The sequence below is a fragment of the Pipistrellus kuhlii genome, unplaced genomic scaffold (genome assembly GCF_014108245.1).
Source record: "Pipistrellus kuhlii isolate mPipKuh1 unplaced genomic scaffold, mPipKuh1.p scaffold_m20_p_3, whole genome shotgun sequence".
NCBI lineage: Eukaryota > Metazoa > Chordata > Mammalia > Chiroptera > Vespertilionidae > Pipistrellus > Pipistrellus kuhlii.
Genome location: NW_023425529.1, coordinates 3,122,891 through 3,145,374, shown reverse-complemented (window position 1 = coordinate 3,145,374; position 22,484 = coordinate 3,122,891). Strand labels below are relative to the sequence as shown.

Sequence of the window (22,484 nt, the reverse complement as noted above, 5' to 3'; positions counted from 1 at the left end):
CTGCCCACGGAGAACCTCTTCCCCAGGCTTCCCCTGGGGAGCCACTCTGTTCTCCGCCCTCTGTCTGTGTCTTCTGTGCAGAGGTGGACAGAGGGGTGTGATATCCCCAAGGCTTCCGGTCAGCATCTGGGTCACCCTCCCCACCTACAAGCCACCGAGGCACGTCAGTAGCAAAGGGCCAGTGTCAGCCAGTATAGGGGGAACCCTAGACGGAGGGGGAAAAAACCAGCAGGCCATGACTTTCCCAAGGAAACCCCAGCCTCGCTGAGCCTCAGCTTCCTACCTGTGAGATGGGAACAATACGCGGTTCAGGAGAAGGGTTTTCAGACCGGGAGTCCCGTCTTTCCAGCTCAGGGTTGCTCATCTTCCGCTCTGTGGCCTTTGGGTCGGATCACCCCTGGTCCTGGGGCTGTGGGATGGTTGGCAGCTTGTCTGGCCTCTACCCACCAGATGCCAGTGGGCCCCTGACAACCAAAGCCATCTCCAGACATGCCCAGATGTAGGAGCAGAGGACACTGACCCCAATGATGAGAGAGAATCATTGGTTGGCTGTCTCCTGCATGACCCCTACTGGGGATGGCGCTTGCAACCCGGGCATGTGCCCTTGACTGGAATCGAACCCGGGACCCTTCAGTCTGCAGGCTGACACTCTATCCACTGAGCCAAACTGGCTAGGGCGATTTCTTCATCTTTAAAATGGCAGCGAGAGTACCTTCTTAGAGCAATATGGGGATTGAGTGAGAGAACCATAGAAACTGGTGCCGGACACAGAGCAAACATGGACAGTTACTAGTTGTTAGAAGACGTTTACTTACGCAGCACGGTGAGTGCCTCCCATACTCCGGCCCTGGGGCCGAGGAAGAGCAAGGAATGTGAGAACTGGGTTCCTGCCTGGAAAAGCGAGTTAAAATTCTCAGGGTAGGAGCCTCTCCAATGGGCCTTGCCTGCAGTGGTTTTCCAGATCTCAACATCAGAGGAGAATGGAGTGTAACTTGGGGTTTGGAAACACACGTGAGACGCTCATGTGAGATGGTCAAGTGTCTCCACGGGGAGACATCCTGAGATGTGGGATACAGCAAGGGAGTTTGGTTAGGTCCCACCACCCCTGCCCCCTTACCCCCAGCAAGGTGCCCAGGGTGAACCAGGGCATTCTCTTCCTGGGAAGGTCCTCATGGGTCTAGACAGCTTCAGTGGAGCCGCGCCTTCCAGAGTTTCAGAACTTGGGTTGAACTTGACAGCTGGCGAGCCCTGAGCTCCCCCTGCCTCTGGCAAGCCTGAACTCCAGAACAAGGAGCCACTCGCCACAGAGGCCCACCTCCCAGGCACCCGGGCACCGCGGGCAGGAACTTGCCACACCACATAACGGCGATGATGAAATGTATGTCGCTAGGCAAATATTTGCTGAGCACGCACTCTGTGCCAGGCCGTTAGAAGTGTCCCAGCCTCGTCCAACCAGGTGTGCTGGGACCCGGCCATTCCCTGGGTCACCCCCTTGAGGGGTCGTGGCCTGAGGAAGCCCCCGCGCCACACTGGAGTCAGCTCTGCACAGGGCCCCACGTCTGCCTCCTAGACCTCTCTGGCCGGGGCCTCTGTCGTCAACGTCTCTGAAAAATGGGAGCAAACTCAGCCCTGAAGTGTCTGTGATGTGGGTGTGATAGCAAATAGGGTAAAGCTGGAACCGATGTAAGGTGCCCTCCTGCTGGGATCACCCAGCTGTGGACGCAGAGCGGAGCTTCATCCTTAGCGCCTGGCGCATGGTCTTCTGGAGGAGATGAGGTTTCTAGGTTAACGGACACTTGATCAGTTTAAGCACCGAAAAATTTTTTTAAATATATTGATTTTTTTTTTTTTTTTTTTACAGAGAGGAAGGGAGAGGGATAGAGAGCTAGAAACATCGATGAGAGGGAATCTTGACCAGCTGCCTCCTGCACACTCCCTACCAGGGATGCGCCCGCAACCAATGTACATGCCCTTGACAGGAATCGAACCTGGGACCTTTCAGTCCGCAGACTGATGCTCTATCCACTGAGCCAAACTGGTTAGGGCATGCACCGAAATCTTGAACGCATTCAGCTGTGAGGGCACGGAGCACAGTACAGAGGCTGCTGAGCTCCAAGGCTCTGTTTCCCCACGTTATTGCACATCGATGCCCTCAGGGACTGTCTGTCCTGAACTAAATGGCTCCGACTGATGTGCCTTCCTGGGCTCCCGTCCTCGCAACCGTCTCAGGTCGGCCCTGCTGACGCCCCCAGAGCCCCCGCCTGCTTCTAGGTGGGCCTGCGCTCCATGATGCCACCCATCCCAGTGTCTTCACTGTCTGGAGCTGGGACTGGAGTCTGGGCCTGCAGCCTCTGGCTGGACTCGATCCCTGTGTCCACTGCCTGCTCCTCAGCCCACGTTCCCTGCCACCATGCAGGGTCATCTGTGCCCAGTCCTGGCAGCTCTCCAAGGCTGCCTCCTCCAGCCCCCCGTCTTGTCCCCAGCCAGTCAGCACTGAGATCTCTGGATTTCCACCTCTATTCCTACCACCTTGGTCCTGGTCCCCTGCCCATCACGCCCAAGACGCTCACAGTCACAGCCTGTCCCACCCTCCATTTCAGCCCACCCTGAAGGACAGGCCTAATAAATGCAGAAGGCATGTTGAAAATAGAAAAATCACTATTTGGCAATCTGCATAGTCATACTTGCTTATGGCAAGAATCATCAGTGCATCCTCCAGTTACTGAGACAAATAAGTGTGATGGAAATCAGGATGTTTTTGCAACTTTTCTCTAAGCCTGAAATTACTTCAAAACAGAATGCTATTTTTTTTTTAAATCATAGGATTTAAAAAAAATATATTTTATTGATTATTTTTTACAGAGAGGAAGAGAGAGGGATAGAGAGTTAGTAACATCGATGAGAGAGAATCATCCTGGATGATCTGGAAAACCACTGCAGGCAAGGCCCAATCCCCCTACTGGGGATGTGCCCGCAACCATGGTACATGCCCTTGACCGGAATCGAACCTGGGACCTTTCAGTCCTCAGGCTGACGCTCTATCCACTGAGCCAAACCGGTTTCGGCCAGAATGCTATTTTTATTTTATTTTATTTTTTTATTTTTATTTTTTTTAAGAAAAGTATTTTTTTAATTGATTTCAGAGAGGAAGGGAGAGGGAGAAATAGAAGCATCAATGATGAGAGAGAATCATTGATTGGCTGCCTCCTGCACGCCCCCTATTGGGGATCAAGCCCAAAACCTGGGCAAATGCCCTGATCTCCTGTTTCTTTTTTTCTTTTATTTATTTATTTATTTATTTATTTATTTATTTATTTATTTTAAATAAATAAATCTTTATTGCTCAGATTATCACAATTGTTTCTCTCCCCCCCTCTCCCCACCCCATAGATCCCTTCCACCAGGTTCCTGCCACACCCTCTGCCCTTAATTTTTAAACACGGGATTTTTTTACTTCGTGTCAGCCGGGGCTGCTCACTGCACCCACGTTCTAAACCACGGTGCTGGACTATCTGAAGTAGTTCTTCCAGCCAAGGTGGCTAAGAGCTAGCTTAGAAACTTAAGAGACCACACGCCTCCTGCCTATGGCAGAGACGCGAGGGAGGCCAGCAGGAGCAGCTGGCTTTCTCTGGAAGCAGACAGTTTTCTCTGGAAGCAGACAGGCTTTCTCTGGAAGCAGTTTTCTCTGGAAGCAGACAGGCTTTCTCTGGAAGCAGGGTTGAACAAAAACAGACCCGGAGACAGGGAAGTATTGATCAGATTGTCAAACCTCAGAGGGAAGGTGGGGTAAGTGGGAGAGATCAACCTATGCATTCATGTAAGCCTAATCAGTGGTCACAGACAACAGGGGGATGGGGGCATTCTTGGGGAGGGGTTTGAGATGAGAATGGGGAGGGGGGTGAGGACAAATATGTGATACCTTAATCAATAAAGAAATTTTTTAATGTACTTTTATTGATTTTTTACAGAGAGAAAGGGAGAGAGATAGAGAGCTAGAAATGTCGATGAGAGAGAAACATCGACCAGATGCCTCTTGCACACCCCCTACCGGGAATGTGCCTGCAACCATAGTACATGCCCTTGACTGGAATCGAACCTGAGACCTTTCAGTCCGCAGACTGACGTTCTACCGCTGAGCCAAACTGGTTTCGGCAAGAATTTTTTTTTTAAAAAGAAGCAGGGTTGGGTGCTGTGGCACTTTACCTCCCCTGCCTTAGGGGGCTGGGATGGGGGGGGGGTGCCTCTTCCTCCTCTGCAGACTGAGTGAGAATGTTAGGGGTAAAAATAGAATATTGGGGACCAGCTATGGTTATGGGAAATATTAGTCATGCTCTGGAAACCCCGGTTGCCTTGCATTGGCTAAAGAAAGGCCATTCTGACCTGGCTGGGAGTTGGACACCGCCAGGACCTGGGCGTCAACCTTGGAATGTGGTCCGTGCTCATCCGAGAACTGCCTGTTATCATGGAAGGATTAACAACCTTGTTGCCCAAACAATGGAGTCCTCCCACCCATAACCTCCCATTTCCCCATGCCTGTAACCCCTACTCTCCAAGCAATCCTAGACCTCCCCTATATAAGTAGCTGGTTTATGTGGGGGCAGGGAAGAAGAGGAGAGGAGGAAGGGGTACAGCAGCTCCTGTGTTGGGTGGCAATGGCCCTGGGCTCAGCCCCAAGGTGATCTAAGTTGCAAATCTTAGTTGCTCCTTAGTTGCAGAGCAGATTCCTGTGGGTGACCTGCTGCTCTCCCACGCTGCCAGCAGTACTGGAAAAAATGTTCATGTATGATTCAACCCTGTCTCTGCTTCATGGGCAGCACCGACCCGTCGACTGTCCGGTTATAAGAGGGGTTCAAGGAGGCCGTTTGTGGACCTAGACCTGTGTGTCCTGGATTCTGGGCCTCGTGGGCTGGGAGGGACCCAGGCCCAGGAGAGAGAGATAATCCACAAAAATGCTTGGTGCAGACTCTCTGGCGACAGGGTGGGGGTTCAAGAGGCCCAGGGGGTGGTTAATAGAGCCCTGGCTCTGAGTGATTCCTGTTTCAGGCTGTGGGAGGACAGCCGCAGGAGCCAGAAGGACGCTTGCGTGGAATAGTGGGATCCCCGGAGGAGGCTGGATAGAGCTATTAGCATTCCCAACTTAGAAATGAAGTTCAGAGAGGGTAAGTGACGCTCCCAAGCCACCCAGCTAGCAAGCCACAAAGCCGGGGCTGGCATCCTTGCCTGGGAGCCTTTGTCCCATAATGCACCTCTCTCAGCTTACTTTCAAGCCCAATTCAGAGCCATATTCAAAAGTATCTGGCCCTAACTGGTTTGGCTCAGTGGATAGGGCGTCGACCTGTGGACTCAAGGGTCCCAGGTTCGATTCTGGCCAAGAACATGTACCTTGGTTGCGGGCACATACCCGGTAGAGAGTGTGCAGAGGCAGCTGATTGGTGTTCTCATCTGTGTTTCTGACTCTATCCCTCTCCCTTCCTCTCTGCAAAAAATCAATAAAATATATATATATAATATTTTAAAAAGCATCTGCTCTTCCCACAAGGGGACAGCAGGGGGCAGTGTAACCAGCGGAAGTTTGGCTCGCCTCCAGGATAGCCATTACCCCAGAAAGCATCTAAGGAATGTTTGCCTTGATCCTCTAAACGGGGAAGAACAGCAAACAGCTCTGAGGAACGTCAGTCCCTGTGTGGTTACAAACAGGACTGCCTGGGATTCTGAGTTTTGTCCAAGCCTCTTGCACGCACCGCCTTTCACAGAGGCCCCCTCCAGACCAGCGGCCCCCTGACGACTTCCTTCATGTCTGGGTTTCAGTGTCTGGCACCTAGTTGTGGCTCAGCAAATAGGGATGGCACTGAATGGTGGCTGGTGGGACATAGGGGTCAGGAGTCCTTTTCCAGCAGTGGGGGTATCCCCACCCCCAATCCCTGCCACCGAAACATGGCTTCCTCCAGATAAAACCCAGCCACAGGCAAGATGTGGTGGCATCTGTCAGCTCTATGTAAGGACCATGGTCCTGCCACCTGGTTCTTAGCCGAGCCCTCATCGATGCGGTTGCTGCTTCAGGTGGGAATATTTCAGATACTTGCCAAGGGGACACCAGTATCCAGGAATTGGGGGGTGGGATGCGGACTCTGGGAAAGGAGGAAGCAAGACTGGCTCAGTCAAAGCTCCCCCCTCCCCTTGGAAACCAAAGATGCTGGCTCAGCCTCCGCACACACCCCTGGGCCACCATCCGCAGGGCAGCTCCTGTGTTGGATGGCAGTGAGCCCTGGCACGGGGCTCAGCCCCAAGACGACCTAAGTTGCAAAGCTGACCAGGTCCCTCCCTGCCTACAACACTTTAAGTTGGTTTTTAAAAGCATTTCCTGTTCTAGCTTGGTCTCAGCTAACAACAGCGGAGGGCGCTCTGATCGCCAGGGGCGCTGCTGGTCTTTTGAGACCAGTTTATACCCCGCTTCACTCACTCATTCATTTGTTGGTCCGTCCATTCAATGTACTATGACCAGGGACTGTGCCAGGTGTTTCACAGACACGTAATATGTCAGTCTCCACAACCTCGCTCTAGATTACTATACCTCCCAACCCCCAAAAGAGGAAACAGGTCCAGAGAGGACTTGCTCTGGAACACGCTGGCGAGTCCTTGGGAAACAGTCTAGCATGGTGACCTATTCCCTGCCAGGAGCAAAGGCCTGAAGGAGAAAATAGAGCGTTGGGTGGTGAGAGACCCTCTCCCCAGCACAGGGCCGGGCTGCCCAGGGTGTGGGGCCTGTGTGTGTGTGTGACACTGGGATGGATGAGGGAAGCCTCCGTGCCTGCCGACTCAGTCTAAGACCAGCACTGCATCCTGGGAAAGGATAGGAAGTTAAGGAGGACCACTTCCTCTTCAGCCCTGATGCCTCTCTGGCCCCAGGGGGCGTTAGGAGCTGCCCCTCTGCCCCTGTCCTGCAGTACTCACCATGCCAGTCCCACCCCTGAGCTAGCAGGCTCAGAAAGGGACCCACACAATCAACCCCTTCTTCCCTAGCATCGAACCTCATCCTACCAAAGTCAGGATGGAACCCAGTTCTCCTGACTTTGATCCAGTGTCCCGTCCACTTTTTTAAAAATATATATATATTTTATTGATTTTTTACAGAGAGGAAGGGAGAGGGATAGAGAGTTAGAAACATCGATGGGAGAGGAACATCTATCAGCCGCCTCCTGCACACCCTCTACCGGGATGTGCCCACAACCAAGGTACATGCCCTTGACCGGAATTGAACCTGGGACCTTTCAGTCCTCAGGCTGATGCTCTATCCACTGAGCCAAACTGATTAGGGCCACATCCACTTTTCCTCCCTAGACATCTTGCCCAAGGAGTGCTGACAATCCATGGCAGGCAGGGAAGTGGGAGAGGGGCCTCGCTGGTGGAAGTGCACTTGGAAACCACGTGGGTTCGTGCCAGCCTGCCAGGCACCAGCAGTGAGCCAGGGAGGTCACCTCACTTGAATCCTCATCTGCATAATGGGTCCAGTAATGACAGCCTCACAGGGCTGCTGAGAGTTTCAGGGAATAACAGGAAGCATCTGGAATACAGCGGGTGCTCAATCAACTTTGAGCAGCGACCTATGAACCAGGAGGTCCCGGTTCAATTCTTGGTCAGGGCACATACCCAGGTTGTGGGACTGGCATGCAGGAGGCAACTGATCAATTATTCTCATCTCTCTCTTCCTCTCCCTTCCTCTTTGAAATCATTAAAAAACATATTTAAAAAAACACATGGGGAAAGAACCAGCTCCCCTCCCTTCCCCAATACCCCCCCCCCCTTACCCCTCCCAACACACACCCAAAGGCAAAATAAAACAATATTAGAAAACCCATACAGGGAATAGTATGGAGATTCTGGGAGGAAAACATTTACTCCCCATATTTATCATCTATGGACAAACGGGAATCAATAATGTGGAGAACAAATGGGAGGATTGCTGATTTGGGGTTATCACCCGCTATTTCCCCAGGGACTCTTAAACTTGATCTTTCCCCAAATACACAGTCGTCTGGCCAATGAGCTTCTTCAAGAGACCCGGTTTGTGGGTCTCCCAGGAAGGGCAAAGTAGGGCAGGGCTGGGGGGGAAGGCAAATGGCTGGTGTCCAGAGACCCTCACCCTGGGCGCCCCAGCTCCGGGCGGCACGGACTACAACTCCCGGCATGCCCCGCGCGCGCTGCCTCCCCGCCTCCAGTCCCGGGGAGCCGGGAGGATGCAGAAGCCGCTGCCAGCAATGAGGATGGAGGCCGGGGAGGCAGCGCCGCCGGCGGGGGCGGGCGGCCGCGCCGCGGGCGGCTGGAGCAAGTGGGTGCGGCTCAACGTGGGGGGCACCGTGTTCCTGACCACCCGGCAGACGCTGTGCCGGGAGCAGAAGTCCTTCCTCAGCCGCCTGTGCCAGGGGGAAGAGCTGCAGTCCGACCGGGTGAGGCCCTCGGTGGGCGGAGGGGGCCGGGGAGGCGGCGGGGCGCGGGGGGAAAGGGGGACAGCTTGCTGGAATCGGGGCTGTCCGGCCTGGCACGCCCGCCGGGCGGGCTGGGAAGCCGGCAGGTTTTGTTTCCCAAGAGCCGGAGGCGGGAAGACCGGGCTGGAGGCGGGGAGGAGGAAGTGGATCCAGGGTGAGGGCTGTGCCCATTGCCTTGGAAACCGCACCACGCCAGGCAACGGCCATTTGGAGCTTAGAGAGCTGCCCTGGGCGCTCCCCAGAAGGCAGGTGGATCAGGGTCCGCCTTCCCCGCTCCTCTGGAGCTTTGGGGACAGGCAGGCACGCAGGGCCTTCAGTCCCCCCAAACGGGACTTTCTGCCTGGGGACGGAGTGCCTGCGGCTGCTAATCCCGGCCTCTGGGGAAGAAGGAGAGGCCTGGGTGTGCAGGGAGCTGGGAGAGAAGGCCCAGGCTGCCCTCTGAGCTGGGCTTTGTCTGGGAGCCGAGCTTGCCTGGCAGGCACCACGTCTGGGGGGTCCATTCGCTCTTGTGTGACCCGCATCGGATCCTTCCTGTGCCAGGCTCAGCCCCCTGTCTGTGGCCGGAGGAGGCTGGTTGGAGATGGCCCCTAAGGCCCCTTTCTACCCTCTCTCCTGACCATCCGATGCTGTGACCTTGGGCAAGTCCCTCACCTCCTGACACTCCTCGCTCTCTGTAGGGTTGTGCTGCTGCCTGCCCGCCTTCCTGCAGGCTGAGGGTGTGCGGTGAGGTAATGGCTCCTCTGGAAACAGAGTAGTGCTGGCTTCAGGGGAACAGCCACTAAGAGGGACGATCACTGAGCCCTACTTTGGGTTGGGTGCCACTGAGACCTCACTGGGTGCTCACAGTGACCCCTCGTTACAGAGGAGAGGAGTGAGGCTCAGAGAGGCCAAATCACTGTCCTGAGGTCACACAGCCAGGAAAAGGCAGAGGCGGGATCCGGACTCTCGGCTCCATCATGCTCTCTCATTCCAGGGAAGAGCAGACTCTACGCTCTCACTCCTTCCCTCCCTCCCACCCTTCTCTGGGCCCGAAGTGAGGGGTGGGCAGGGGGAGGCCTCACTCTTCTCCCGCCATAGCCTGTGCCCTCCCTCCTCTAGGATGAGACCGGGGCCTACCTCATCGACCGGGACCCCACCTACTTCGGGCCCATCCTGAACTTCCTCCGGCATGGCAAGCTGGTGCTGGACAAGGACATGGCCGAGGAGGGTGAGTTGGTCCAGGGGGGGCCGGCCAGCCAGGCCTTCCGTGGCGGTCAAAAGCCATGCCTCCCAGCCTGCAGCGAATGCTGCTTTCTTCTGTGCTCCCTGCCTCTTCCCATTCACGCCAGGGCTGAATCCCAGGGGCTCTGCCAGGCTGACCAGCCTGCGCTGCCACTGGGGAGGTGACAGCAATGCCCAGGCAGAGGTCAGAGGGAGCCAGCGAGGCTGGCAGCCTTCACTGTGGGCAGGGATGCCCTTTCTCCTGGTTCCTGGGTGTGAACGGGCTGAAGCTGGGCAGGGTGATCCGGTATCTCCGATGCCTGGCGAGCGAGGGCTTGCCTGCTGGCAGCAGGTGGGTGGAGCGGCAACATCAGTGCTGGCTGTGGGCGGAGGTGGGGGAGCCGTGCCTGGGGGGTGGCCTCCTGGCACAGTCAGTGCCACATCAACTCTTTGTTGGGGCACAGGGTGTGGCTCCGGGTCAGCTGACCTGGCCAGGCCAGCCTGGACATGTCACTTCTCCTTTCTGAGTCTCCACCTGTATGTGACATGTACATGGAATCCACACAGGTGGAAGCATATTTTCCAACAGCGAATGCCACGAGTCCCTGTGCGTGTAGCCCATTGGTATCTGGCACCCTCCTCCCTGGTGCGTCCCCAGGGGCCAGGACTTCACAGTCAGAGCTCCCAGCTCCAGGCAGCCCCTCCAGGAGCAGGTGCCCGGGTGTGGCCTGGGCCGGGAGCAGCTCCGAGGGGAGGGGACTCAGCACTCTGGCTGCCTCACAGCCAACACCTGTTTACGTTCAGGTTCTGGGTTTCTCCGTGTCTGGCCACTCCCAGCGCCTTCAGACAGGGTGAGGGCCCCATGTGGGCGCTAGGGAACCTGGGAGGAGACATACTAGCCGTGTGACACCGGCACAGTCACTTTTCCTTGTGTGCCTGCGTGCCGCATCCGTGACTGTCACGGGGTGACAGCAGCACCCACCTGGCTGAGCTGCCGCGGGGAGGAAGGGAGCTAAAACAAGTGCGTCACCCAGCGCAGCATCTGGCACCAGAGGGCCGGTGACGCAATGGTTGCTGTCCGTCCCCCGCAGGGCCCCACGCGGGCACTGATGCAGCGCCACTCGCTGCCCGCTTGCTCTGTGTGAGGTGCTGTGTGGGCACCGGGGGCAGCAGGGAGCCCAGAGGCCAGTCAAGGAAGCAATCAGAGGGGTCCCTGCCCCGAAGGGGGTTAGGGGAGTGCAGAGGCCAGGGGCTATTCCACATCAATGAAGAGGCCACCACTTAGTCTCTAAGACTCAGTTCCCTGAACGGGTTGGGGACGATAATGCCTGCTTCCCTCTGTCCCCGGGGCCTCGGTGAGCACGGGAGGGGCTTTGCAGACTGGGAGGTGCGGGACGGGGGCAGGCACATGTAGCGTGCCAGGGCCCAGTCCCAGCAAGCCTGCCTCCTGCACTCCCCTTCCCCCCCTCCCCCCCCCACTGGAGATGTGTCTGCAACTAAGGTACATGCCCTTGACCAGAATTGAACCTGGGACTTTTTAGTCCGCAGGCTGGCGCTCTATCCACTGAGCCAAACCGGTTTTGGCAGAGCCTGCTGCCTCTTGGCAGCCCAGAGCAGCCCCCAGATCAGGGGACGGGCAGGCACCCCCGGTCACCACGCTCGGCCCAGCAGAGATGTCGGGCTGCTGAGCGGCAGTATCTCGCCCCTTCCACAGAGAGCGTGGGACGCGAGGAAGGAGATGTCCCCTCTTGCTTGACCCCTGACCTCGAGAGATGCTCGTCACCCTCGTGTGACTGGAGCAGGAGGTAGGTGTGGAGGAGGAGGGGACCCGGGAAGAGTGGGAGCAGCGGGCGTGACCCGGGCCGGCTTTGTCTGTGCCGCCAGGGGTCCTGGAGGAAGCCGAGTTCTACAACATCGGCCCGCTGATCCGCATCATCAAGGACCGGATGGAGGAGAAGGACTACCCCGTCACACAGGTCAGGGGGCAGGGAGTGGCAGGGCCGCCCCCGTGGCCAGAGCGGTTGGTGACAGGGAGAGGGAGGGAGGCGGGCGGAAGGAGGGGGGAGGCGGGACAGTGTTTGCCTCGGGGAGTCCCAGCGGGCCTGTCAGGGAGGGGAGTTGTCCAGCTCCCACACTGCCCAACCGAGCCCCAGACTGGGAGCCAAACACTGGCTCTTCCCTGCCCGGATCTGTCTGCTGTGTGGCCTGGGGCCGCGCATGCCCTCTCTAAACCTTGGATCCCTCTGGTGGGATACAGAGATGTTGGGGATTGCCCACCCCTTCCCTTCCTCAGGCCAAATGAGGCCAGTGTGGAGGTACAGGGGCCCTTCGGGGGATAGCGAGGGGTTAGTCAATCGCATATTTCTTGAGATCAGCCGGTCCCCTGGGGGGCACAACCCAGCACAGTGTGGACCCTGGGCCTCCGTGGCCAGTCAGTAGGGGGAGCTGTGAGATGCTCGGCCCGCCCTGGTGCCAAGGCACCCTTTCCTGGGCCCACTTTGAAGGGGGAGGTTCCGTGCGTGTCTCCTGGAGGACTGCCTCAGTTAATGACCCAGAATGTCCCCCAGGCCCGTCCCTTCCCTCTTGTATCACAGTTCTGGCTCTGCCCCTCTTCAGCTGGGTGACCTTGGGCAAGAACTGACCCCCTGTGAGCCTTCATGAGAATTCCATGAGTCAGAGAGTGTTTGGAAGGATCGAGATCACGAATGTGGCTCCCGTCTTCCCATCCTGCCTCTCCCCGCCTCCTCTCCTCTCCTCCTCGGGGATGTGGTGTGGGAGGACAGAAGAGGCTCACCCCCTCCTGGCTGCCCTCCACGTTGCCCTTCTTCTGCCCGCAGGTCCCGCCCAAGCACGTGTACCGCGTGCTGCAGTGCCAGGAGGAGGAGCTCACGCAGATGGTCTCCACCATGTCTGACGGCTGGCGCTTCGAGCAGGTGGGCTGGGGGCGGGGGACCGTGCCCAGGGCCTCCCAGGCTCCAGGCAAAGTAGGCCCCTCCCTTCCTGTAGCCCCAGTCTTGGGTCTCATACTGCTGCCCCCCCCCCCCCCCCGGAAGGGTCCTCTTAAGTTACAGCACAAAGACCAGCGTGGCCGGTGTGGCTCAGTGGTTAGGAGGCCATAGTTTGATTCCCAGTCAGGGCACATGCCTGGGTTGCTGGCTCAGTCCCATGTGGGGACGTGTGGGAGGCAGCCGATCCATGGTTCTCTCTCATCACTGATGTTTCTAGCTCTCCCTCTCTCTCTCCCTCCTCTGTCTGAACTCAATAAAAACATATTGAAAGTAAGCACAACCAGGATAGGCCACCGTTGGCAGCAGATGAACCAGGACGAGAGAGGGTAGAATGCCACCTGCTGCCGGCATTTCTGGGCGTCCTCCGTGCTCACGGCGGCCGGGGGCTGGTCTCCACCGTGGTGTGAGCGAGCCTCCGGCCCCCAAGTGGCAGCTCAGGCAGGAGTTGAGGTCCACATAGGGGACCAGAGTCCACCTGGGGCTGACATGCCCCGTCACATCAGAGAAGCCGGCAGCCGTGGCTCGGCCTGAGGCGTTCATGTAACCTGTCGTTCCTCCCAGGCCAGAGGCAGGCTTCCCATCCCAGCAGTGCTGGCCTCGGCTGACAGCAGAGGTCCCGCCCGTCTCAGGTTCCCGGGGAACGGAGCCAGTGCTAGCCCGGGGTCAGGCTGACCCGTGGAGGAGGACAGGGTTTGGCTGGCCCTCTACCCACACCCACACGCACGCTGCCCGGGGGAGGTGGCGCAGGGAGCAGGCTGGGCCCCCTGGGGTGGCCGGGCCGTGTGGAGGAAGGAGCCCCCTGCAGGAGCCAGAGGCCTGAGCCACCTCTAGGCCTTCCCAGGGACATGCAGTGTGACTGGGCAGGTCGCCTCTCCACCCCGTGCCTCAGTTTCCTAACCTGGGATGTAGCGCTGCCGTGAGATGAGAAGAACCGCTGATTGAGTCCCTCATGCAGGGTGGACCTGAGCCATTGGGAGGAGCTGGCATCGTGCAAATAGTCAGACGTGTTTACGTCCGTGAGACCCTAGAGAGGCCGGAGGGCCTCAGGTGCTGACTCCTGGCCACTCGTCCTGGCTGAGGGCTGTCAGCAGGGCACCCCCTTCCCAAGCCTCGCTCTGCTGCTGAAGGAGGGTCCCGGGCGGAGGGAGGCCTGTCGGTGCGGGTCCTTTGTGAGCCGGAGGGGCCGGTGGGAGTAGGGCTGCCTTTGCGAGCCCCCGGGAGTCCTTGGGCACTGCCTGTGTCCTCAGAGGCCGAGCCAGCAGGCCAGGGGCGACCGGTCTGGCCTAAGCAGTGGGCATCCTGTCCTGCCTCTGCTTCCGAGAGGGAACAGAAGGTTCTGTGGGCTCCCTCCTGCCCACCTGGTCCCAGGGCTGTGCCAGCCTCATCTGGTGCAGGAGGGCAGCCTGCCCATTGCAGACCTGCTTTTAGGAGGTGGCCTGCTAGGTCTGGGCTGGGCCGGGCCAGGAGCAGCCGTGCTGCCACTGCCTCCCTCCAAGGACAGGCCCAGCCCGGCAGGGCGGCTGGTCTGAAAGCACACCGGGCGCAGAGGGGGAGGGGAGGAGATGGACTCGCAGCCCAGAGCTGCTCTGGAAATCCCGGAAACAAACCCAGGGATGCGCCTGAGCAGAGCAGCCAGCTCAGGGCACAAGTTGGTATTTTTTTTTTTTCTTTAATCCTCACCTGAGGGTATATTTTTTCTTTGCTTGTTAGAGAGTGTGGGAGGGAGGGAGAGGGGGAGGGGAAAAAGAGAGAGAAACATGGACGTGAAAGAGACACATTCCTTGGTTGCCTTCCGCATGCGCCCCAACCAGGGGCTGGGGGTTGAACCTGCAACCGAGGTGCTTGCCCTTGACTTGGAATCGAACCCGGCACCCTTCGGTCCGCTGGCTGGCTGACTCGCTAACCACTGAGCAATCTGGCCAGGGCACACGGTATCTTGACAAGCGCCGATGCCCACCTCCTCCCTCCGCACTGCCCCCTGCTGGACTGATCCTCTCTCTCCCCGCCATGGCCACCCTGCAGCTGGTGAACATCGGATCCTCCTACAACTACAGCGGGGAGGACCAGGCCGAGTTCCTGTGCGTGGTGTCCAAGGAGCTCCACAGCTCCCCCCACGGGCTGAGCTCCGAGTCCAGCCGCAAGACCAAGGTGAGCCCCAGCCTCGCCGCTTCCCCCCTGCCCCCTGCCCTCCACGTGGCCACCCCTGCTTCTTCTTTCTCCCTCCCGCCGCACACGCATCACCCCCCTCATAGTCCACGCCATCCATCCCATGCCACCCACGGTCCTGTCTGTTCATGCTGGTCGCCCAGGCCCAGGCTGGGGAGCAGTGAGATGGGACCATCCCAAGGCCGCGGCAGGAGTGACTTAGATGCCACTTGAATGGTGGCCACGGGGCGGGGGTGGGGGGGGTGGGTGGGAGGGTGCTCTGGACCAGGCGTCTGGCATGGCGTGCCTCGCTCTGGGTGATCCGGGACAAGTCCCGTCCCCCCGGCACTTTCCCTGTGCTGTCTGAGAATGGAGGGGGGCAGGTCACATCCTCTCTGTGGTGCCGTCAAGCTCAGAGCTTCCGGGATCCCAACGGCCCCTTTATCCCCAGGGGCAGGCCAGTGTCCCCAGCCGACCTGGGCCCCTTTCCCAGGCTCCTGTGTTTTCACCCTGGCCTCCGAGGCCGCCTCAGCAGCCACCCTGGACCCACAGCTGGCCACATGCCTCGGGCGCCGTCCATAGGGCCAGGGAGGCCATTCCTTCTGGGGTCTGTCCCTGTGCTTTGGAGACGTATGAGTTCTGGCTTCCTGTCTGTCTGTCTGCCTTCCCTGGCCCGGGACTTCCCTCGCCCACCACCCCACTCCGGACGGCGGCTGGTGCTGCCCTGCAGGGTGCACAGTGAGCCTCCCGCTCCTGCCCCCGGGCCTGCGCCTGTTGCTGGCAGCCCAGAATGGGGTGGTGTCTGCCTTGGGTCTCCCACGGCCTCATTTCAACCGGGGCTGCCCTCCTAAAACAAAGCCTTCCCAGGCGTCCCCCAAGGACACCCCAGCCACACTGCCATCCAGTCTTACGCCCTCTCCGGCCCCTTCTCCCCCTGCCCAGCCTGCGTCCTATGCCAGCAGCCAGACTGGCCCCCTTCCTGAGCTGGTTTCTCCCAGGCTGCCCAGGGGCCTGGCCAGTTGCCCAGCTTCTTCGCTGTAGCCCTCCCCTCTCCTGGCCCGCCCAGCCCACTGCCCGCCCTGCGCTGGGGCCCGTGGGGACAGCCGCCCTCAGGCCCCGCGCTAGCTCTCCACTCTTTCTTCCCTGGGTCCGCCGGCTGGTCCACAGAGCGCGGAGGAGCAGCTGGAGGAGGAGCAGCAGCAGGAGGAGGAGGAGGTGGAGGTGGAACAGGTGCAGGTGGAGGCAGATACACAGGAGAAAGGTGCAGCCAACCCCCGAGGAGAATGATTGCTCACACAAGCCGGAGCCTCCCGCCTGCTCCCTGCTGGAGCCAGCGCAGAACTGGGGGGGCCGAGGGCTGGTGTGGGGGGTGGGGACGGGCCGCCAGGGTTAGCTCAGCCGCCTCGCCTGGCACCTCACCTGCATAACCATCCCTTCTCTCACTTTCTCTTTGCAGCCCAGTCATCTCAGGATCTCGCTAACCTTTTCTCCCTCCCACCACCGCCTCCTCCTCCTCCTCCTCCGCTTCCCGCTGGAGGTCCTGCCTCATCTTCATCCACCTCTTCCTCCTCCTGGATCTCTGCACCCTGCCTCTTCCCTCTCTGCCCCTGTCCGGGCTTCCTCTCTGCCTGCTCACGCCTCCATCCCGGGGCCGCCCTGGTCCCAGCCTCCCGCGCCCTCCCCCCAGGCGCCCCAGCCTTGCATCTCAGAGCATCCTGCCTGCCGCCTCCTGCCTCCCTCTCGGCAGCTCCCGCCTCCTGGCCTGGGGAGGAGGGATGCAGCCGCACCTCCTCGGGGCCCGCCTGCACCACCGGGCACCTCTGAGGCTGGGCCCCCCGGCCCCAGCGCCGCCCCTCCTCGCCTCCTCCTCACCTTTCCTCCTTGCAGGTTCCCGTCTGCACCCCTCAGACCCGAGGCTGCGCGGGCAGAGAGGGCCTCAGCCCCCCGCCCACCCCCAGGGCGCCACCCCCGGCCGGTAGCCTGGCGGAGCTGGAGGGAGGGCAGAAGCCAGGAGGGTACTCAGATCTTGTTCCTTGGACGTGGGCCAGACTTCTGGCAGATTTCTCTCCCCCACCCCAAAGTACCTCAGCTGATCTTGGCCTTGGATAGGAGGCTGTGAGGAAGAAGGAAGGTAGGGGTGGACGCGGTGCCATCGGCGCCAGAGCAGGCCGGGCAGGAGGGGGATGTAAGCCAGATGCCCTGGCCTCCCCCTGCACACGAGCTCCTGCCCCACAGCCTCGGGGCCTGGGTTCCCGTCCTGCGGGGAGGGAAGGACAGGCCACACGTGGGTTCCCTTGGCCCGTGAGGAGCCAGCCAAAGCCGGCTGCAGGGATCGGCGTGCGGCCGGAAAAGCCCCCACTCAGCCTGTCCGCCTGCTCCGTGACTCAGGGCCATCCCTGCTTCTCTAAAGTGGGGACAGAGGGCTGCTTTCTGACCCGCCGCTCTTGGCCTTGAGCCCCTGGCCAGAGTCCTGGCAGAAACTGGCCTCCTGGGTAGGCAGCCACCCTCAGCCCAGAATGGGGCGTGGGGCTCCCAGACAGGGGAGCTGGGCGCCCTCCCTCTCCCCCTCCTCCTGGGCTCTGTCTGAATCCACCTTCTCCGGGCCTCAGCCGCCTCCCCGCTCCCAGATCGGACCCTGTGACTCACCTACCTCTTTCTCTCTCCCTCTCTCCCCTCCCCTCCCTCCATCTCAATCTCCTTTCTGTCCTCCTGGTCCCCCCACCCTGCCACCCTCCTCACCTCCCCCTCTCCCCTCTCCCGGTGTTCTGACCACCCCACACCTGCCCCCCTGCCTTTCCCTCTTTATTTTCTAGCTGTTACAAGCCAGAGGCACCCGGATGTGAGGCCCCAGATCACCTCCAGGCACTTGGGGTTCCGATCCGAAGTCCTTTATTTTTGTACCATGGGGTGGGCCCCCGGTTCCAGGTGGAGGAAGTGCCCTTCCCACTGCCACCTCTGCCTACACCGGTGGGGCCGTGACCGCCCCCTGCCCCCCCGGTGGGCCCTGGCACCCCTGGGCAGAGCCGCCTGCCTGTGTGGCGCTGTCCGGCTGTGTCTCCCAGGCCCCTACGGCCCTTCCCCCGAGACCCCCAGCTGCATGGCGGATACCGTCCCTCCCGGCCCGGTCACGTCACCTCCTTGAGCCTTAGCTTCCCCGTCTGTCAAATGGGTTCACTCCCCCCCCACCTACCTCACAGGGTTGTTGTGAGGTGCAGGGACTCAGAAAGCCCTCCCTCAGGGAGGAGGTGCCAGGCCCAGGCAGCCCCCTCACCCTCCCCTCCAGGGGAAGGACAGTGTGGCCCCAGATGAGGTTCGGTGTTGGTGGGGGTGGAGGGGGGGTGGCCCTCGGCCTTCCCCTGGACCACTCCCACCCTCCGTACGCTGTGGGCAGAGCCCAGGCCAGGAGCGGGCAGGCCACTGAGGGCCCAGGGAGACGGGAAGGGGGCCGCTCCCCGTCAGGGCCTCTGTCTGCCTCTCAGCGGGGTACCTCCCAGCTGTGTCTGCACCGCCGTGAAATAAAACCTGAGGAAACAGCGGCCTGGCTGCCTCGCTCTTTCTCGGGGTCGCTTTTGGGGGCCGGGGCTAAACTCGAGGTGGGATGATGACCCCAAGGTAAGGGCCTTTTTCCTAAAACCCGGGGCCCTGCCCTACTGTGTCACTCCCATAGGCTAGGGGACTCGTGGCGGGATCCTCTGCTCAGATGTCAAGGGCATCAGTCTTGCCTCGCTGGTGCCCACCCCTCTCTGGGCCCCCTTTTCCTCATCTCCAACCAGGGCCTGGGCCAGGCCAGCTGGGCTGCTGAGGGGCAGGGAGCTGGGCACCGGGAGACTACCTGCCTCCCACTCAGCTGCGGTTCAGATGGCCCTCTGCTGGCTGGCTTCAGCTGCTGCTCGTGGGCACCCCTCTCCATCCCGGCCCCCAGAACCCCCTGCTCCATCCCGGCCCCCAGGCCACCCCTCTCCATCCCGGCCCCCAGGCCCCCCTCTCCATCCCGGCCCCCAGGACCCCCTGCTCCATCCCGGCCCCCAGGACCCCCTGCTCCATCCCGGCCCCCAGGCCCCCCTCTCCATCCCGGCCCAGGACCCCCTGCTCCATCCCGGCCCCCAGGCCACCCCTCTCCATCCCAGCCCAGGACCCCCTGCTCCATCCCAGCCCCCAGGCCCCCCTCTCCATCCCGGCCCCCAGGCCACCCCTCTCCATCCCGGCCCCCAGGCCACCCCTCTCCATCCCGGCCCCCAGGACCCCCTGCTCCATCCCGGCCCCCAGGCCACCCCTCTCCATCCCGGCCCCCAGGCCCCCCTGCTCCATCCCGGCCCCCAGGCCCCCCTCTCCATCCCGGCCCCCAGGCCACCCCTGCTCCATCCCGGCCCCCAGGCCACCCCTCTCCATCCCAGCCCCCAGGCCACCCCTCTCCATCCCGGCCCCCAGGCCCCCCCTCTCCATCCCGGCCCCCAGGCCCCCCTCTCCATCCCGGTCCCCAGGCCCCCCTCTCCATCCCAGCCCCCAGGCCCCGCTGCTCCCCGCTGTGACAGCTCTTGGTCGCCTCCACCCCTCCCTGTTGCTCCATCCTCTGCCCCAAGTCCCAGGAAATAGAAACACCCAGGCACCTGCCCCGCGTCTTCAAACTACGGCCCGTGGGCCACATGCGGCCCACAGAGGAGTCTGATCCGGCCCGCCAGGTTTTTTGGGCAGTGAGCGCAGCCGAGGTGTTACAGTAGGAATTAGTAGTTCATATAGTCCGGCCCTCCAGCTCTCTGAGGGACCGTGATCTGGCCCCCACTTTAAAAAGTTTGAGGACGCCTGTCTTAGAGCCTAGACTCCGGCTTCTCTTTCCCACTCTGCCCAGCCCAGCCTCCCACTCCTCCGTGGCCGCAGCCATTTTTGTTGGGATTTGTTTATCTTCCATCATTTGTTTATCTTCCATAACCTTAGCTGAGGCCAGGGCAGGTGGAAAGCTTGGCCGCCTCCTGCCTGCCAAATGCGGAGGAAAATAATGAGTTGGTGTCAGCTTTCCCTCCCTAGCCCTGAGGTTGGTGCCCCATTCAATCTGCAAAACAGCCTTGGATCAGAGGTTTTATTCCAGGCAGCTGAGCTCCCCTCCAGCTGAGTGGGCAGTGGAGGCCCAGGCGCAGGGAGGTGGGTGGCTCCACCCCCTTTGGCTCACGGTGGCAGCTGGCCTGCTTGGCGGTCTCCATTCTGAGGGCCCCTCCCCGGGGGCACCTTGCACCCCCACCTCTTAAGTTAGGCCGGGGTGTCTCAGTCTGGAATCTGCTCTCTGGAGTGGGTGCCCCCAAGCAGCCTCTGTACTGGAGGGAGTGGGGTGGGGTACGGGGCTCAGACACTCCTACTGGGACCCGGAAGCCACATCCTCACTGCTGAGCAGTCCCCCGAGTTCTCAGGGGAGATGGGGCAGGGAGGGAACCGGGAGGCCTGGTGACCGTGCCAAGCTCTCGGAAAGCACTGACCAGCTGCGGGCGCTCCTCCCTGCTTGTGCTCTCTGGGGTGATGCCAGGGAGCAGGCTGGGGGGCAAGATGCCACTCTGGCTTCCACAGGGCCCGCTGCCCAGAGTACTTGTTCCCCGCCTGAGGGTGCCCTGGCCCCGAGTACAAGAGGTGGCGCCAGCTCTGCAGGGGGCAGCTCCTCAGGTCAGCACCTGCTGGATCCAGCCGATCACACCTGTGATGCGGGTGTAGACGCCAAAGTAGTTGGGCCGGCCGCAGCCCAGGCCCCAGCTGACCAGCCCCGCCAGGAACCAGCGGCCACTGGGCTCCCTGCACACCAGCGGGCCGCCCGAGTCGCCCTGAGAGGGGAGAGGAGAGACAGGGCTGCATCAGGGCAGGGGGCTGGCTGCTGGGGGTTTCTGAGTGACAGTAAGACTGTATGTAGTCGTGGCATTCCCTCTTGAAGCCTCGGCTTCCCCGGACCTTGGCCTGGCCTCCAGCGTGTCCTGGCTGGCCTGGAACTGGGGGTGTGTCCACATGCCCCGTCCACCTCTGTCTCCTTCTGGGGGCTCCTAGTCCCCTCTCCCGTGTCACCTCGGGCAAACTGCCTTGCGGTGGGCGAGGAGCAGAACTGGGTTTGAGCCTCAGGCCTGCCTGCCCATCACAGTCTCTTCTGATCTGTGGCCTACAACCTGGGGCAAGTCCCTCAACCTCCTTGAGCCTCGGTTTTGTCATCTGTAAAATGAGGACAGCCATCGCCACCTTGCTGGGGCAAGCTGATGTAAGCACAGGACCAGACCCTGGAGGTCGTGGGCATTGCCCCTCTGCCCCCCCCACCCGGTCCCCCAGCCCCGGGAGTCACCTGGCAGGCGTCCTTCTTGCCCGTGTGGTAGCCGGCGCACAGCATGCGGGGCGTCACCTGGTAGCGGTAGGCCTCGCTGCACAGGTCCTGCGTGATCAGCTGTACGTCCACCTTCTGCAGGCCGTTGCTGGTGGGCCCTGCCCGGCACGCGCAGGGTCAAGGCCACAGGGCAGAGGTCAGAGGATCCAAGGTGCCCAGGAGTCCCCACCCTTCCTTCCGCTGTTCCCTCCGCATCCCAGGAGCCCTCTCCCGCCTGCCCAGCCCTCACCTCCGCCCACGGTCACTCCAAGCTCCTCCCGTGCGGCCCACGGGCACAGAGCCCCTGCCCAGAGCCTGTCTCCAGCTCTTCCTCCCTTCTGCCTCCTGCTTGAGCCCCATGTCGCCTCCCCTCTGCTCAGTGACAGCCCCGGGGAGTCTCCAGAGCACACGTCTGACCCTCCACGCGCCCTCTGACCTCTCGGCACCTGCCCCTCCAGCCCAGCGCTTCTCCGCGAGGCTCAGGGCTGCGTGGAACCCCAGGCAGCTCCAACGAGCACGGGGCCTGGTCTCTCTCGGAGACTGTTCGCCCGGGGAGGGCGGCCACCAGTGTTTCTCTCCATGCCCTCGGGTGGGCCAAAAGCACAGGCAAGGTCCTCACCCAGCTCCCTGCCCTCAGGTCCTCCTCACCCAGCCCCCTGCCCTCAGTCCTCGCCCAGCTCCCTGCCCTCAGTCCTCACCCAGCTCCCTGCCCTCAGCCCTCACCCAGCCCCCTGCCCTCAGTCCTCACCCAGCCCCCTGCCCTCAGTCCTCACCCAGCTCCCTGCCCTTAGTCCTCACCCAGCCCCCTGCCCTCAGTCCTCACCCAGCCCCCTGCCCTCAGTCCTCACCCAGCTCCCTGCCCTTAGTCCTCGCCCAGCTCCCTGCCCTCAGTCCTCGCCCAGCTCCCTGCCCTCAGTCCTCACCCAGCCCCCTGCCCTCAGTCCTCACCCAGCTCCCTGCCCTCAGTCCTCACCCAGCCCCCTGCCCTCAGGTCCTCCTCACCCAGCCCCCTGCCCTCAGTCCTCGCCCAGCTCCCTGCCCTCAGTCCTCACCCAGCTCCCTGCCCTCAGTCCTCACCCAGCTCCCTGCCCTCAGTCCTCACCCAGCTCCCTGCCCTCAGTCCTCACCCAGCCCCCTGCCCTCAGTCCTCACCCAGCCCCCTGCCCTCAGTCCTCACCCAGCTCCCTGCCCTCAGTCCTCACCCAGCCCCCTGCCCTCAGGTCCTCCTCACCCAGCCCCCTGCCCTCAGTCCTCGCCCAGCTCCCTGCCCTCAGGTCCTCCTCACCCAGCTCCCTGCCCTCAGTCCTCACCCAGCCCCCTGCCCTC

General features: G+C 61.1%; 2 protein-coding genes across 7 annotated transcripts in view; one reads left to right on the top strand and one right to left on the bottom strand.

Annotated features, from left to right (window-relative positions):
* Positions 1 to 8,215: 8,215 nt before the first annotated feature.
* Positions 8,216 to 18,371, top strand: KCTD17 (potassium channel tetramerization domain containing 17). Of its 3 annotated transcripts, none has more exons than XM_036455755.2 (7): positions 8,216 to 8,444; positions 9,582 to 9,690; positions 11,568 to 11,659; positions 12,521 to 12,616; positions 14,714 to 14,839; positions 16,004 to 16,097; positions 16,293 to 16,865. In XM_036455755.2, exons 1-7 carry the CDS (start codon positions 8,235 to 8,237, stop codon positions 16,658 to 16,660), a joined length of 1,095 nt encoding a protein of 364 aa, XP_036311648.1. In that variant the 5' UTR covers positions 8,216 to 8,234; the 3' UTR covers positions 16,661 to 16,865. The 3 variants fall into 3 exon arrangements, with proteins under 3 accessions (XP_036311648.1, XP_036311649.1, XP_036311651.1); XM_036455756.2 differs by lacking the exon at positions 16,293 to 16,865 and adding an exon at positions 17,650 to 18,371 and having other exon boundaries at positions 8,222 to 8,444; XM_036455758.2 differs by lacking the exons at positions 16,004 to 16,097; positions 16,293 to 16,865 and adding an exon at positions 17,650 to 17,826 and having other exon boundaries at positions 8,224 to 8,444.
* A 1,882-nt stretch (positions 18,372 to 20,253) lies between these two features.
* TMPRSS6 (transmembrane serine protease 6) overlaps positions 20,254 to 22,484 on the bottom strand; it is a 34,043-nt gene continuing 31,812 nt past the window's right edge. For all 4 annotated transcript variants that reach the window (XM_036458452.2, XM_036458455.2, XM_036458453.2 and 1 more), the window contains 2 exons: positions 21,141 to 21,277; positions 20,254 to 20,637 (listed from right to left, as the gene is read on the bottom strand). In XM_036458452.2, coding sequence (XP_036314345.1) covers positions 20,479 to 20,637; positions 21,141 to 21,277 — 296 coding nt within the window. In that variant the 3' untranslated portion in view covers positions 20,254 to 20,478. The remainder of the gene's footprint in view (positions 20,638 to 21,140; positions 21,278 to 22,484) is intronic.